At 47.2% G+C, this 15,001-nt stretch overlaps 1 protein-coding gene across 2 annotated transcripts in view; it reads right to left on the bottom strand.

Moving 5' to 3' along the window:
• Window positions 1-15,001, bottom strand: part of col12a1a (collagen, type XII, alpha 1a) — a 363,032-nt gene that overhangs the window by 78,303 nt on the left and 269,728 nt on the right. For both annotated transcript variants that reach the window (XM_069930690.1, XM_069930692.1), the window contains exon 50: window positions 14,309-14,418. In XM_069930690.1, coding sequence (XP_069786791.1) covers window positions 14,309-14,418 — 110 coding nt within the window. The remainder of the gene's footprint in view (window positions 1-14,308; window positions 14,419-15,001) is intronic.

Genomic DNA, 15,001 nt, shown 5'->3' with positions numbered 1-15,001 from the left:
AATTCAAGTGAGTATAATCCCAGGTGATCGAGTCTCATCTTCGGGATCAACCTGGACTCCATCTAAGCCCAGTACACCCTTCCTCAAGTATGGAGCCCAGAACTGCACACAGTTCTTCAGGGGTGGCCTCACCGGTACATTATACAGTTGCAGCATGACCTCCCTGCTCTTGAATCTAACACCGCTGGCGATGGAGGCCAACGTTCCATTTGCCGCTTAATAACCTGTTGTATCTGCCACCCAACCTTTTGTGATTCATGCAGAAGCCCTCCCAAGTCCTGCACGACAGCACCTGCTGCAGTTCTCACCATTCAAATAATAATCGGGTCTTCTATTTTTCCTACCAAAGTGGATGACCTCCCATTTACTAACGTTGTCCTCCATCTGCCAGACATTTGCCCACTCACCTAACTTAACTAGATCCTTCTGCAAGCCTCTCCATATCCTCTGTACAATTCCCTTTTCCACTTGGCAAACCTGATTACACTACACTCTTCCCAATCATCGATGTAAATGGTGAACAGCTGCGGGCCCAGCACTGACCCCTGCAGCCCCCACTTCCCACTGTCTGACAATTAGAAAAACACCCATTTATCATAGGTTATCGGGAGAAGGCAGGGGAGTGGGGCTGAGTGGGAGAACGGATCAGCTCATAATGGTATTGTGGAGTGGGCTAAATGGCCTACTTCTGATCTGATATCTTATGGTCGGATGGTCTATCTACTTTCAACATATATTTGTTAACACAAAAGAGTCTGGAAAAACAACCAACTGAAAAACCTCATAAAGATTAGCATATACAGAGCCATTGTCATACCCACACTCCTGTTCGGCTCTGAATCATGGGTCCTCTACCGGCATCACCTACGGCTCCTAGAACGCTTCCACCAGCTCCATCCTCAACATTCATTGGAGAGACTTCATCACCAACATCGAAGTACTCGAGATGGCAGAGGCCGACAGCATCGAATCCACACTGCTGAAGATGCAACTGCGCTGGGTAGGTCACGTCTCCAGAATGGAGGGCCATCGCCTTCCCAAGATCGTGTTATATGGCAAGCTCTCCACTGGCCATCGTGTCAGAAGTGCACCAAAGAAGAGATACAAGAACTGCCTAAAGAAATCTCTTGGTGCCTGCCACATTGACCACCGCCAGTGGGCTGATATCGCCTCAAACCATGCATCTTGGCGCCTCACAGTTCGGCGGGCAGCAACCTCCTTTGAAGAAGACCGCAGAGCCCACCTCACTGACAAAAGACAAAGGAGGAAAAACCCAACACCCAACCCCAGTCCACCAATTTTCCCCTGCAACCGCTGCAACCGTGTCTGCCTGTCCCGCATCGGGCTTGTCAGCCACAAACGAGCCTGCAGCTGACGTGGACAGTACCCCTCCATAAATCTTCGTCCGCGAAGCCAAGCCAAAGAAAAAAAAGTAAAAACTGGAGGAAAGGCACGGTGTCCAAGATCATGGTTGAGGCAGTGAATAGAAAGATGCAGTTGCCGTTATAGGAACACAACTGCAGGGTAGCCACAGCTGAGAACTAAATATCCCAAAGCGAACCGTAGAGTCCTAACAGTACAGAAACAGGCCCCTCACCCCTTCCAGTCTGTGCCAAATTATTATTCATTCCACTGCCCAGCACCTGGACCATATCCCTCCAGACCTCTCCCACCCATGTACCTAAATATAAGCATTTAAATTTAAATTTAGACCTTCAGCATGGCAATAGGCTATTTCAGCCCACAAGCCCATGCCACTTGGTTACACCCAATTAACCTACCACTCCCGTAAGGTTGGGAATGGTGGGAGGAAACCAGAGCCCCCCCCCCTGCCAGGAAAACCCATGCAGATTTGGGGAGAACATACAAACTCCTTATAGACAGCGTGGGATTCAAACCCCGGTCCCAATCTCTGGCACTGTACCAGCATTGCGCTATCCGTGCCATTCACCATTTCAGTTTTTGATACTAAAGAGAGACGGGGAAGTAAAGGAAGAAAAGGCGATACTATTAATCAGAGAGTAAGAAAATTCAGCTCAGCTCGGGGTATGGGTCTAGGATCAGTTTGGGTGCAGGTAAGGAGAGGTTAGGGACAGTAAACAACAATGGTGGAGGTGAAAACACAATTTTGGAGAAACTCAGCATGTCAAACTGTGTACTTAATGTAGCAAAGGTAAAGATACAGACAGCATGGTTGGCACGGTGGTGAGGGCAACGTCTTGACAGCGTCAGCAATGGAGACTGGGATCCGAATCCCGCGCAGTCCATAAAGAGTTTGTACGTTCTCCCTCTATCTACATGGGTTCTGGTTTTCTCCCACCATCAAAACATACCAGGGGGTTGTAGGTTAATTGGGTGTAATTGGACTCAGGGTTTGAAATGGCCTGTTATCGTGCTATATGTATAAATGTAAAAATTTTTAAAAAGAACATCTTGGGCTTGAGCCCCTTCATCAAATGTCAACAGGTGTCCGTACAAAACGGTGGTTTTGGACGGGGTGGGGGAGAAGGAAGTTCCCAAAGACAGGAGGTAATAAGGGAGGGCCAGCAAACAGAGGGAGGGGGGGATGGCTCCCTGAATGGGGAGGTAAGAGGGTGGAGAGCTGGAGGAAAGGAGAGAGAGGGATGGGAAAGGGAGGGAAAACAGGGAGTGGGTGAGCAGAAACCAGAGAGGTCAATGTTCATGCCATCCAATTGAAGAGCGCCCAGATGGAAGATCAAGAGTTGCTCCTCCAGTTTGCAGGTAACATTGGATAGTAGATGAGGTCATGGACAGACATGTGAGCATGGGAATGGAGCATGGAATTAAAGTGATTGGCCACTGGGAGATCCCCAACACTGATGGAGATGGAGTGAAGGGATCTCCCAGTCTGCGCCCAGTCTCTGTGATGTAGAGAAGGCCTCAACAGGATGCAGTTGATGACACCCACAGATACTCAAGTGAAGGGTTCCCTCACTTGGAAGGTCTGTTTGGGGCCATGACTGGTGATGAGGGAGGATATGTAGCTCTTACTGCAGCCACAGGAGAAATTGTTGGTGGTGGTGGGGGCGGGGGGCATTGGCGGGGAGCAATGAATGGATAAGGGAGTCACGGAGGGAGCGGTAATAACAAAGTAGTGGTGAATTCCTGGAATGCATGTGATATAGATTTCTCGATCACTATGTTGGGGAACCAACTTCCACTTCACTTAGAACAGAACTTGATAGCACAGTACAGGCCCTTCAGTCCACAATGTTGTACTAACCTATATATTCCTACTAAAAAAAAACTAAACCCTCTTAAATGAGTCTCCTAAGAGAGTCTCATTTATTCCAAAAAGGTACTAAAACCTTCTTCCCCATAACTCTCTACCCATTAACCCTCTATTTTTCTTCCATCCATTTGCCTGTCTAAGCATCTCTTAAATGCCCCTAATATTCCAGCCTCCACCACCACCCCTGGCAAGCCATTCCAGGACCCCACAACTCTCTGTGTAAACTTCCCTCCCTTCACTCTGTGCAGATGTCCTTTGGTGTTTGCCGATCCTGCCCTGGGAAAATAGGTGCTGGCTGTCCACCCTATTGATTCCCTCTCAGAACCTTGTAGACCTCCACTACTCCTCCGCTCATCCTTCTGCACTCCTTGCTCTGCTAACCTTGCCTCATGAGCCACGTTGTCCAATCCAGGCAGCGTCCTGGTGAATCTCCTCTGCACCTTCTCCACAGCTTCCGTAACCTTAGGTGTAGTCCTTAAGTGTCGTCACATCCTTAAGTGTGGTCTCACCACAGATTTGTAGATTGGTAACATGACCTCTCAACACCTGACTAATGAAGCCTGCTTCTATTTACATTATTTATAAATAATTTGGATAATGGAATAGATGCCCCCCTCCCCCATCTGAGAAGGTGAAGCTGAGGAGATGACCCACAGGATGGTGACCATGGCGGCGGACCAGTGAGGGGCTGAAGAGACACGCAGAAGCAGCGGGGGGGGGGGGGTGGGATCTCGGACTGCTGGGGACTCAATGCCAGAAGCGCACGCAGCCTACGGGCTGCTGACGACTGCGGTCCAGGGATTCACACCCGGCTGCGGGCTGCTGGAACTGGCTCGTGACCGGCTGGAGACATACCAGGTATTGGAACCAGAATGCGAGAGGGCACCGAGGGTTTTGAAGTATTCCTGGTAGTGTCGGAGGTTCGGATCTGGAGCTCGGGTTGCCGATGGTTTGGACTGGATTCCGTGTGGCTATGGGGTCTGCAGAAGCTCAGAGTCTCGTGGGGGAGGGGGCTCTCTTTTGCTTCTCCTTCTCTGACTGTAAGAGGTGCTTCAGGCAATTTCTGCCGATGGCGAATATGTCTGCCTTAACGGCAGACGAAAACAAATTCCACTGTCTTTATTACATGACAACAAATTGAATCTTGGATTGATGAACGCGTCGATGAAGATGGATTGACCAAGCAAAGGATTTTTTATCTAGAGCATAGATGACAGGCAACTGAGTAGAGATGAGTAAGATTATGAGAGACACAGATATAGTGGACAGCCAGCACTTTTCTCCCAGGGCAGCAGTGGTGAATGGAAGAGGGAGGTGAGCATCCAGGGAAAGGTTGAGCAGGTTGGGGCTTTGCTCCTTGAGACATAGGAGGATGGGGGTGGTCTCACGGAGAGGAGGGGAATAGATCAGAGTGTTTTGGCTGGCATCTGGATATCAAGAACCAGAGGGCATATTCTTAACAATAGAAATTTAATGTGTGGGAGCTAACTTTTTATTTTACACAGAGGATGTTGAGTGTATTGAATAAGGTGGTTGAAACAGGGAGAATTGCCATGTTTATAATCAGATACTTGGACAGGTCAGGTTTACATGGATAGGGGCCAATTGCAGGCAGGTGCAACTGACTGGTGTAGGTGAGGCATCTTGGTTGGAGTGGGCAGAAGGGCCTATTTCCACAATCTTGTTAAATGGCAGAGCAGATTTGAGGGGCTGAATGGCCTATTAGTTTTACAGAGTTCTACATCACAGAAACAGGCCCTTCGGCTCAACTTGTCCATTCCAACCATTTGGCTGAATTTGGTCCATATTGCCTTTTAACTTTTCCTATTTCTACTGCCATGGGCTCAATTCTTGTGTTTTCCTGCAGATAGTATTTGCAGCTAAAATCTGGGGTGGTACGGTTGGCGTAGCGTTTAGCGCAACGCTGTTACAGCGCCAGCGAGGGTTCAAATCCCATGCTGTCTGTAAGGAGTTTGCTGTGATCTCCCCGTGCCTGCATAGGTTTCCTCCCACCGTTCAAAACGTAGCAGGGATTATAGGTTAATTGGGTGCAAATTGGGCGCCACGGGTTCGTTGGCCGGAAGGGCCTGTTACCGTGCTGTACGTCTAAATGTGAATTACCTTGTTAACTATGTTCTTCAGTTCCACACAACTCTCTGTTCAACTGACAATGTAAAGCCATGTTTCTGGCCCAAATGTGCATTGTTTGAAAGAAAGAATTGAGAAAGAATGTAGGAGAGGGAAAGAAAAATAATCTTTCCTTCGGGTGGCCTTCTTCAACCCACGATAATTCACTCGATGGTGACTAAAGGTTGCGAGAAGAACACATAGCAGGCAATTTGCATGCAGCATTCACTAAAAAACAATGAGATAATGGCCATCACATCTGTTCTGGTATCACTGGAGGTATAAAAGTTGGCTTAGGTAGCTGAAAATCTTTCCTACTCCTTTCAGACAGTGTCCTGGGATCCCTTTTGCTAAGAGGCAATACAGAACTTTGCTTTAATGTCTCACACAAAAGACAATCTGGCATTGCACTTTCTCTTTAGAATGACACCACTGCATCTATTTGGATAATGTCCTCAAGTCAATGGACAGAGACCAACACGTAACCATCCAAGTGAGAAATGAGCGTCCCCTCGCTGAACCTTGTTTAACACAGAGTGAAGGGGTAACATGGAACTGAACATGAAGAAAGGAATACAAAATACATATCCTTACTGCATCTCACACTTGATTCCACATGCCATTAATCAACTCCTGGCAAGGCTTTATACAAAATAGAGACTCTTTATTGGACACATTTATTTCAGGCTCATATATTTTATAATACAACATGCATCTTGAGAGCTTCCCTGTTGCGAATGAGAAGCAATAAAATGACCTTTGTAATATAATTTGCATGGGTATATTCACCATTGATTCCTCGAATAACAATTAAAAATGCAATAAGCAAGGACACAAGAGCAGGAATAGGGCGCGGGACAAACTGAGGCACTTTCAAGCAGGGAAAACACCCATCTGTAAAGGCGGAGGTTGTTTGTCCTTATGGCTAAAGACTTACCTTTTAGAATGAGCCGAGGTGCTGATTCCAACCCTTCTCGGGGAAGGATCATTGGTGGACCGCTGTGCTCTGCCGCCTGACCTGAATGTACAGCTGCTGCAAGTGGCTGGTTAGGGGTGGGCCAATTATGCCATTAGCCCGCGACCCTTCTCCCTCCATGACCCCCTCAAGGCAGGGGCGGCGGGTGGAAGCCATCGAGGCAGCGGGAGCCGTTGAGGCAGTGGGACCCCTCGGGGCAGCAGGAGCCGTCAGGGCAGCAGGAGCCAGCGGGGCAGCGGGGGCCAGAGGGGGCTGTCAGAGCCAGAGGGGGCCATCGGGAGGGGGGGGGGGGGGCCAGTGCGGGCTTGACATCCTCAACAGGCCGCTCCAGACTTCGGGGCCGTTCTCTGCAGCTCAAAACACGGCAGAGCAATGGCCGTCTTTCCTAACCGTAATCCCCCATGCAGCTGGAACTGCTCTGGGATTGTGGGTAGGGAAGATGGCTATTCCTCTTCCACATATTCATGACAGGGGGTGCTATGGCACCAGTTGCCCTGCCTCCATCCACTTCAGATGGCGCTATGAGGCGCTGCTCTATATGAATGGGCTGCTCCATGAAAGGTCAGCTTTAAGTTTTCCATCTACTCTTGTAGTCAGCCTTCAGGTGGAGGACTGACATGAAATGGCCTTCTGTCTGCCTTATGCTGGACAAAGATTAATGAATTTAATCTATTTTACATTCCAAATGTACTATTACATGACAACATGGAACCGTTTCCTTTTATCTTCATCAAGAATCCTTGGGCATGCCCCATCATTCAATGTGATCATGGCTGGCATCAACTCTCCTTCTGTGCCATTTCACCACACCCCTCAACTCCTCAATCTATCATGTGACCTTTAAGCCTCCCCCAACACTGCCCCCCACCCCGCCCCCCGACTGGCCATCTTCTTCCCATCTCCTTTACTCGAGCTTCAACTGTGGACTGGAGAACGCTGTTTCATCAGGTTATACTGGTACAATTGGATGACCAATCAACTCGAACATTAACAAACTCCAAAGAATATAGACCCAACCAAGATCTGATCCATGATCTTGATTGCCATCTTTCCCTGTGATTGAGCATCCTTTGTGTAAAACATTGGTTATCAAACTGTCCCCATAAACTCACAGTCCACCTTTAAGTATTCCCTGTGGTAAAGCTGCTGCCAGCTGGACTTGCCTTCCGAGACCAATCCTACCCAAAGCCTCTTGCATGTTCCCCTTTCTGTTTGTTTCGATCAGTCAATTAAGTTGATGGTAGTTCCAGTCTTTAGCTAATAAAAAGCCTAATAGTGTCCCAACTTCAGCCTTTCATAATTATTGATGGTACATTCCCTACGCCATCGGTGCTCTGTGAGAAAAATGGTCAGTGCTTACTAGTCACAGAGCACCTACGACATAGGGAATGTGAGTTTAAGGGGGCAGTTTGAAAACCACTGGTGTAAAGGAACCCTACAGTCGTCTGTAAGCTTAAAATGTTGTAATAGCTGGAGCAGGTTTGGCATGAAAATATACATTCAGGAGTCTAAGGACGGGAGCAAACTTCTCATCCCTACCATGCTGTCACCGCCTCTTAACACTGCTATCTTTGGGGAAAATGTACAGAAGCCTTGGGACCGGCACCTCAACTGTTCAAGAACAGTTTCTTCCCAATGGCTAAAGTTAATACACAAAAATGCTGGAGGAACTCAGCAGGCCCTGCATCGTCAAAGATACTTAACCAACAGTTGGAGACCTTCATCGAGGTACAAGCTGAGAGAACGCGGGTGCATGAATAAGAAGGTAAAGGGAGGTGAGAAGGAGGGGCAATGGGCGGAGACAGGCCTTGATGAAGGGGTGTGAGTGTGTGTGTGGGTGTGTGTGGGTGTGTGTGTGTGTGGGAGAGAGAGCAGCCACTGGTATGAGAGATGACTGTATCCGATGTGACTGTTTACACTATTTTAAAGTACTGAGTCTTGTGTTCTGACTTTCTCGCTACTATTTCCCCGTGTTGGCAATAAAGAGCATTTGTTTAGTTTAGTGCATGTCTGGACTCTTTTACCCACTGAACATGATTTGATCACAGGTAAAAAGCTCACACTACATGTCGTTCCAACGTGCAGGGGAGGAGGGTCAGGGTCTGTTCAAGGACAGACAGCACCTTATGAAGTCTACTATAATCCAAGGCAGGTTTGAGGACAGAAAGGAGAAAATACAAAATTCACTCCCTGAAGTTCTAAAATTAAACATCAGGCAATGTGAAAAAGACAAACCGTGTACCGCCCTTTCTTTCTGACCCTACAACTATATCTCAAGACCAGGGTGAGAATTCCCTGAGCTACTGAGGGCTTTGAAATATCGCTTGGATGCACTGGTAAATAAATTGGGATATCTATTCTTCATCTTCTGGACCAACTATCTTGACACAATTATTAAAATGCAAAAGTCTGCAGACACCGTGGTTGAAGTAAAAACACTATTGGCGGTGCACATTATTGCAGAGGCGAACTGGCCACGGCAAAGATAGTGTTGCGGGTCCTCCTCCTCTTACATCCGCAAGACGCAAGTTCTGAGGCGCGAGGGGCTTAAAGTCTGCAGCACGAACTTCAAAATAAATCAGTTGTGCTAAACAAGCTCCCAGCCTGCTGTCTCAGTTCCTTCGCTACGCTCGCGCGCAACCCGCCACAACTCAGCAGGTCAAACAGTGGACTTTATAGAGCATAAAGATAGAGATACCGAGCCAGTGTTCCAGGCTGGAGCTCTTCACCAGGGTATGAACAAATGTCTGCAGGTGCCCTAACAAAATAGTAGGGGAGAGGGATGGCTGGGGTGGCAGAGGATGGTCCCAAAGGCAGGGGGTAACAGGTGGAGGGAGGGCATGGCAGTGAACAGGGGGAAGAGGGATGGCTCTGTGAATGGAGAGGGGAAGGGTCCTTCCCACCATGAGCTCCATTCACATCTCCTGCTGCTGAGCAAAGGACCCACCACACCTCGGGTGCAGTTTCTTCTCCATTTCTGCCACCTGGGTGATGGCTCAAGAGGGTAAAATTGCACACAATCATCAGGCTCCTGAATGAACCCCATGAAGGGATGGAGCTAACGTACTGAGGCTCTGCTTTCAAAATCAGAACAAGTCACGACATTCGGTGATTTGTGACAGCATCATAGAGAAAACATTCATGTTACAACCATCTCACTCTAAATAAAATAACAATAACAGTGGAAGAAAATTAAGGCCGTGTCTGTGGTTCATTGATTATTCAGGGATCTGATGGCAGCGGGGAAGAAGCTGTCCTTGTGCCGCTGAGGGCTTGACTTTAGGCTCTTGTACCTTTTCCCCAATGGTAGCAGAGTGAAGAGGGTCTGGTCTGGGTGGTGGGGGTCTTTGAGGATAGAGGCTGCTTTCTTAAGACACCCCCTCAGGTAGATGTTCCTCGATGGAGTGAAGTCTGATGCCTGTGATGTCGCAGGCTGAATTAACAACCCTCTGGAGTTTATTCTTGTCCTGTGAGTTGGTGCCTCCATACCAGGCAGTGAGGCAACCCAGACAGGATGCTCTCCATGGACCACCAGTAGAAGTTTATGAGAGTCTTTGGTGACCTACCAAATCTCCTCAGACACCTCACGAAGTATCGCCGCTGGCGATACTTGCTTCTGAGGAGATTTGGCTTGTCCTCAAATACTCGGACAAAATTCCACCGAAGCACCGGTACACTCAGCGCTCAGTGCTCAGCGGCGCAGGAGGCTCCAGAAGACTCTAGAAGGTAGCAAACATCTCCAGTTCCATCACAGGCTCTGACCTCCCATCCATTGCAGGCATCGATGGGAGGCACTGCCTCAGGAAGGATGCCAACGTCTCAAAGGACACCCACCACCCTGGTCACAACTTCCTCTCACTGCTCCCCGACGCATGAAGCCCAGCAACTTCGGTTCATGAATAATTTCTCTCTAATGGTTCTTTGGCTTTTCTTGCACAGGGATAACTGTGAATATTCATTATCCAAGGATTTTTGTAATTTTTAATTTAATTTAAATCCTGCAGTCGAGCTAGCTGGAAAATACTAAAGCTGCAGAGCATTGGACTGGAAGTCCAGAGGATCATTAGAACTGTCTAGGTCTCCCTCCCCCCCTCCCCCCCCCCCATTCATTGTGACCTGTTGCTAAAATAGGGCTCAAAGAATTATTGAGGATCCCCACCGTCCAGCACACGGTGTCTCTGACCCTCAACCATCAGGAAGGAGCATCAAAATCAGGAATGCCTGGCTGGGAAATAGCTTCTTCCCACCAGCTGTGGGATTGATGAATGGGATCCTGTAACCTTGGGACTTTAATCCATATTTATTTTCTATCATATTTTATGTGTATATATAATTATGATGTGCTGAGTATTGTGAATGCACTGTGTGAACATATCAATATATATCTGTATATAGGCTCCAAAGGTTGTCATAGCCGTAGGGGATGAGCTCCCACTGCTAGTGGGCAAAGGAGTTAAGGGTTATGGGGATAAGGCTGGAAGGAGGTACTGATGGTAGTGATCAGCCATGATCTGTAAAATGGCGGTGCTGGCTCGATGGGCTGAAGGGCCTACTCCAGCTCCTATTGTCTATTGTCTATTGTACACAGATGCACTTCATGGCATGCATCTCAAACAGCCTCTGAAAACCAAGTCCAACTCCTGGCCTGCACGTTCTTATCCCCGGCGGAGCTGTTCTCACGGACAGGAGGAGGGGCAAAGGCGGGCCAGGGGCGCCTTGTAACTAGTTGCTTTGGGCAGATGGGGCTCGTTAACCATGGAGGGTGACTCGTGTAGAAGAGGGAAAACCTCAAATTCACACCTCCACTGGCTACACCCGCTCACGGGAAAGGCTTTGGCAGCAAACCCCGAGGTAAAGCCTGGCGTTGGAGTCCCAAAGACTGATGTACTCAGTACCGACACAGAAAATTCTGAGAATCTGCTGGCACCAAATTGTAACGACCTTCATCGTTCCTTTGGACCTGTCATTGGCATGGAGAGGGGCCCACTGCATAGGCAACAAATGGACCTCCATATCAATTCCGCCCTGGCTTGAGCTCTGGAGAGACTACTTCACAGTGAGGACCAGAGGTGTAGAACCCATGGTTGACCACTATCAACAGAGAGGCTACATTCATATCTATATATTAAATATATTTCTATATACGTGTGTGTATAGGTGTATGTGTATATCTCTCTTTCTGTCTCTCTTTCCCCTTTATGTTTGTTTGTTTATTTATTTATGGAGAAGCAGACGTTGTGTTGGGCTCTGAAAGTCTACAGAGCTCTGGTCATCCCTTCTCTCCTCTATGGATGTGGGACCTGGACTCTGTATCGATGTCACATCAAACAACTGGACAAATTCTACATGTGCACCATCCGTTCCATTCTTGGCATCTATTGCCAAGATCGTGTCTCCATCCTGGAGGTCTTGGTTCACGCAAAGTCCACCAGATAATCAGAGCCCAGATGCGGTGGGTGGGGACACGTCATCAGAATGGACCTTGTGCCTCGCCAGCTGCTCTACTGTGAACTGAAGACTGGAAGGACACCTCAAGGTCGTTCATGCAAGCACTACGAAGAAAACCCTACGTTACTGTGACACCCAGCCAAGAGAAAAGCTGCTGACAGATCCCGTTGGCGAGCTCTGAGCGATGAACCTACACCAGTTTCGAAGATGGGCGCTACCAAAAACTGGCGGAAAACCGTGAAAGGAGGCACAGAGCAGCAGCTATGGTTATTACAACAACAGACTTCCAGTGCCCCCATTGAACTAGACTCCGTGCTTCCTGACTGGAAATGTAGAGTCATTTTCGTGTCCACAGATGAACCACACAACAACGCGTCTTCTTCAAACCGAAGGATGACCAATTAAAGTAATATATTTATTTTTAATGTGATGGGCTATTTTGTTACTCATCCACCAAAAGTGCATATGCTTTTCCCAACATCTTGACTTTTTTATTTGATGTTTCCAACTATCACAATAGTTCATTTTGTTGATTTTTCAATGAAAATCCTGTTTCTTATTTCTTTAAGACCTCATTAAACTGTTGATGAGAACCATAAGTGGAAACAAAGGGAAGTAAATATTTTAAAATAGAGAACAGGCCTGTCTTTCACTAGAACATTACAGCATAGAAAAAGGCCATTTGGCCCATCTCGTCTGTGTGGAACTTATTATTCTGCCCAGTCCCGCTGACCTGCACCCAGTTCATCGCCCTCCCTACCCCTCCCCTCCATGTACCTGTCCAAATTTTTCTTAAATGTTAAAATTGATCCCACCTTCACCACTTCAGCAGGCAGCTCGTCCCACGCTCCCATCACGCTCTGTGTGAACAACTTCTCACCAGAAAACCTGTCTCAGTCCATGTTTTCTAGATCCTTTTTGATTTCCTCAAAATTGGTCTCTCTCCGGTTTAGAATCTCAACCCGAGATCCAGATCTATCCTTCTCCATAATTAACTTGCAACTAAGGACATTAGGATCGCTGGCCCCAAAATACTTCCCCTACATATACTTCTGTCACCTGTTCTGTCTCGTTCCTATGTTGCACTCTCTCTAGTTCTGGGGGCTCAATCATTTTTTCCACTCCAGACCACCTTAAGTAATCCATTACTATGGCGTAGGATGCTTAAGGTGGTCTGTAAGTGGGGGTAAAAAAGGTTGAGAACCATTGCTCTAGTTGGTACCTCTATAAACTTTTCTGGTAGTTGTCAGCAGAAGCAGGCCTTACCTCTCCTCTAACATTTATTTCTGTACAAATTACTCAGTAAACTGAAGTATTAATTCAGCTCATCTTGATTCCGTCACCCAATTTCACACAAGATACAAGAGCAGAAGGAGGCCAATTGGTTCATCAGGTTCACTCTGTCATTTATCATGAATTGATCCTTATCATTCAACCCCACTCGCTGGCCTTCTCTCCGTAACCCTGGATGCCCTATCAATCTCTGCCTTAAATACATCCAACGACCTCTCTTCCACAGCTGCCTGTGCAAAAGGTTCCACAGACTCATGCACCTCCGGCTAAAGAAATTTTTCCGCATCTCTTTTAAAATGACACCCTTTCACCCTGAATCTGTGGCCTCTTGATCATGGACTTCATGAGGCCCGTGAATGACCACCCTCCACTGTACATTAACAACTCTGTAGCAGAGAGAGTGGAGAGCACCAAGTTCCTTGGAGTTCACAAAACTAGTGACTTATCATGGATACACAACATCTCCTCACTTATCAGGAAAGAGCAACAGAAACGACACTTCCTGAGAGGACTGAAGTGGGTAAGGCTACCAGCAACTGTCACATCAACCTTCTATAGAAGCTCTATCAAAAGTGTCCTTGCCGGCTGCATGACAATGTGGTAAGGTCGCTGCAGACAAATGGATTAGAGGTCAATCTGCAGAGAAGATCACTGAAGTCTCCCTTCTCCCAACCCCCACCCCCCCCCAACCAAATCAACATGATCTACCGGGATTTTTGTCTGAAGAGGGCACACAAAATTATTGAGGACCCCTTCCACCCGACACACAGCATCTTTCAGCTGCCCCCATTGGGGAAGAGATATAGGAGGATCAGAGCCGGCACCACCAGGCTGAGGAACAACTTCTTCCCAGTGAGAATGCTGAACGACCATAGGAACTGTTCACAGTAAGCATGCAAGACTCTAATGTGAACAAAATAAAATTGTATAGATAAAATATTTGTCAGGCATATGGTATTGTTTATCTGTCTGTGTGTTTTGTCTGGTTGTGTGTCTGCATGTTTTGCACCAATTGATTCATTGGGTTGTACTTGTACAATCAGATAACAAGAAACCTGACTTGATAAAAGACATCCCACAACATACTGGATGGAGTCTACATCCTAGCAAACTCCATCTTCCCACTGTCTCAAGGAGCACGTTCCACTCAGGTAACTGTTTTGCCCTGGTGGACGTAAAAACCCATTGTAAAGATCAACAAAAGGACTGACCTTATGGAAACTTCCATAGAAGAGTTTCTTCACATCTTCATTGTCGAATATGATGGTCTGGGACTCGCCTCTCTTGTCCTTGTTAAAATATGACAATGTTTTACTGTTTCCTATAATTTAAGGAATAAAATAATTATTAGGTGGTGACTTATTGATGGAAATTAAATGGGAGGCACCCACCACAATTTGGACTCCTGTTTTAACTTTTCCAGGAAAACTTCTGTGAAGTAGTTGTCTTCATTGACCATCCAGAAAATCATTATCCTTACTTTTGAATTTAACTTAATGACTTTCCGCTGCATACTTCAAAAATCTCACATTCTTGTTTTTTTTTTAAATCTCTCCTCTCGTGCAACTCACTTCAATCTCACTTTCACAATGAGGTTCCCTTGTCCCTCTGTCTCCTTTCACAGAGCCAAAAACCACACTTGGAGTATTGTGTTCAGATCTGGTTACCTCATTACCTCATTATAGGAAGGATTTGGAAGGTGTGCAGAGGGGCCAGGGGAGACTTATCAGGATGTTGCCTGGATTGGGAAATCAAGTCTTATGAGTTAAGGTTCGCAGAGCTGGGACTTTTCTCTTTGGAGCGTAGAAGGATGAGAGGAGACTTGATAGAGGTCCACAAGATTTTGAGAGGCATAGACAGGGTGGACAGCCAGCACCTGTTTCCCAGGGCAGAAGTCACATGTA

Source organism: Narcine bancroftii, chromosome 4, assembly GCF_036971445.1.
Source record: "Narcine bancroftii isolate sNarBan1 chromosome 4, sNarBan1.hap1, whole genome shotgun sequence".
Taxonomy (NCBI): Eukaryota; Metazoa; Chordata; class Chondrichthyes; order Torpediniformes; family Narcinidae; genus Narcine; species Narcine bancroftii.
Note: the sequence above shows the minus strand (reverse complement) of the source record. Positions and strands in the feature narration are given on the sequence as shown.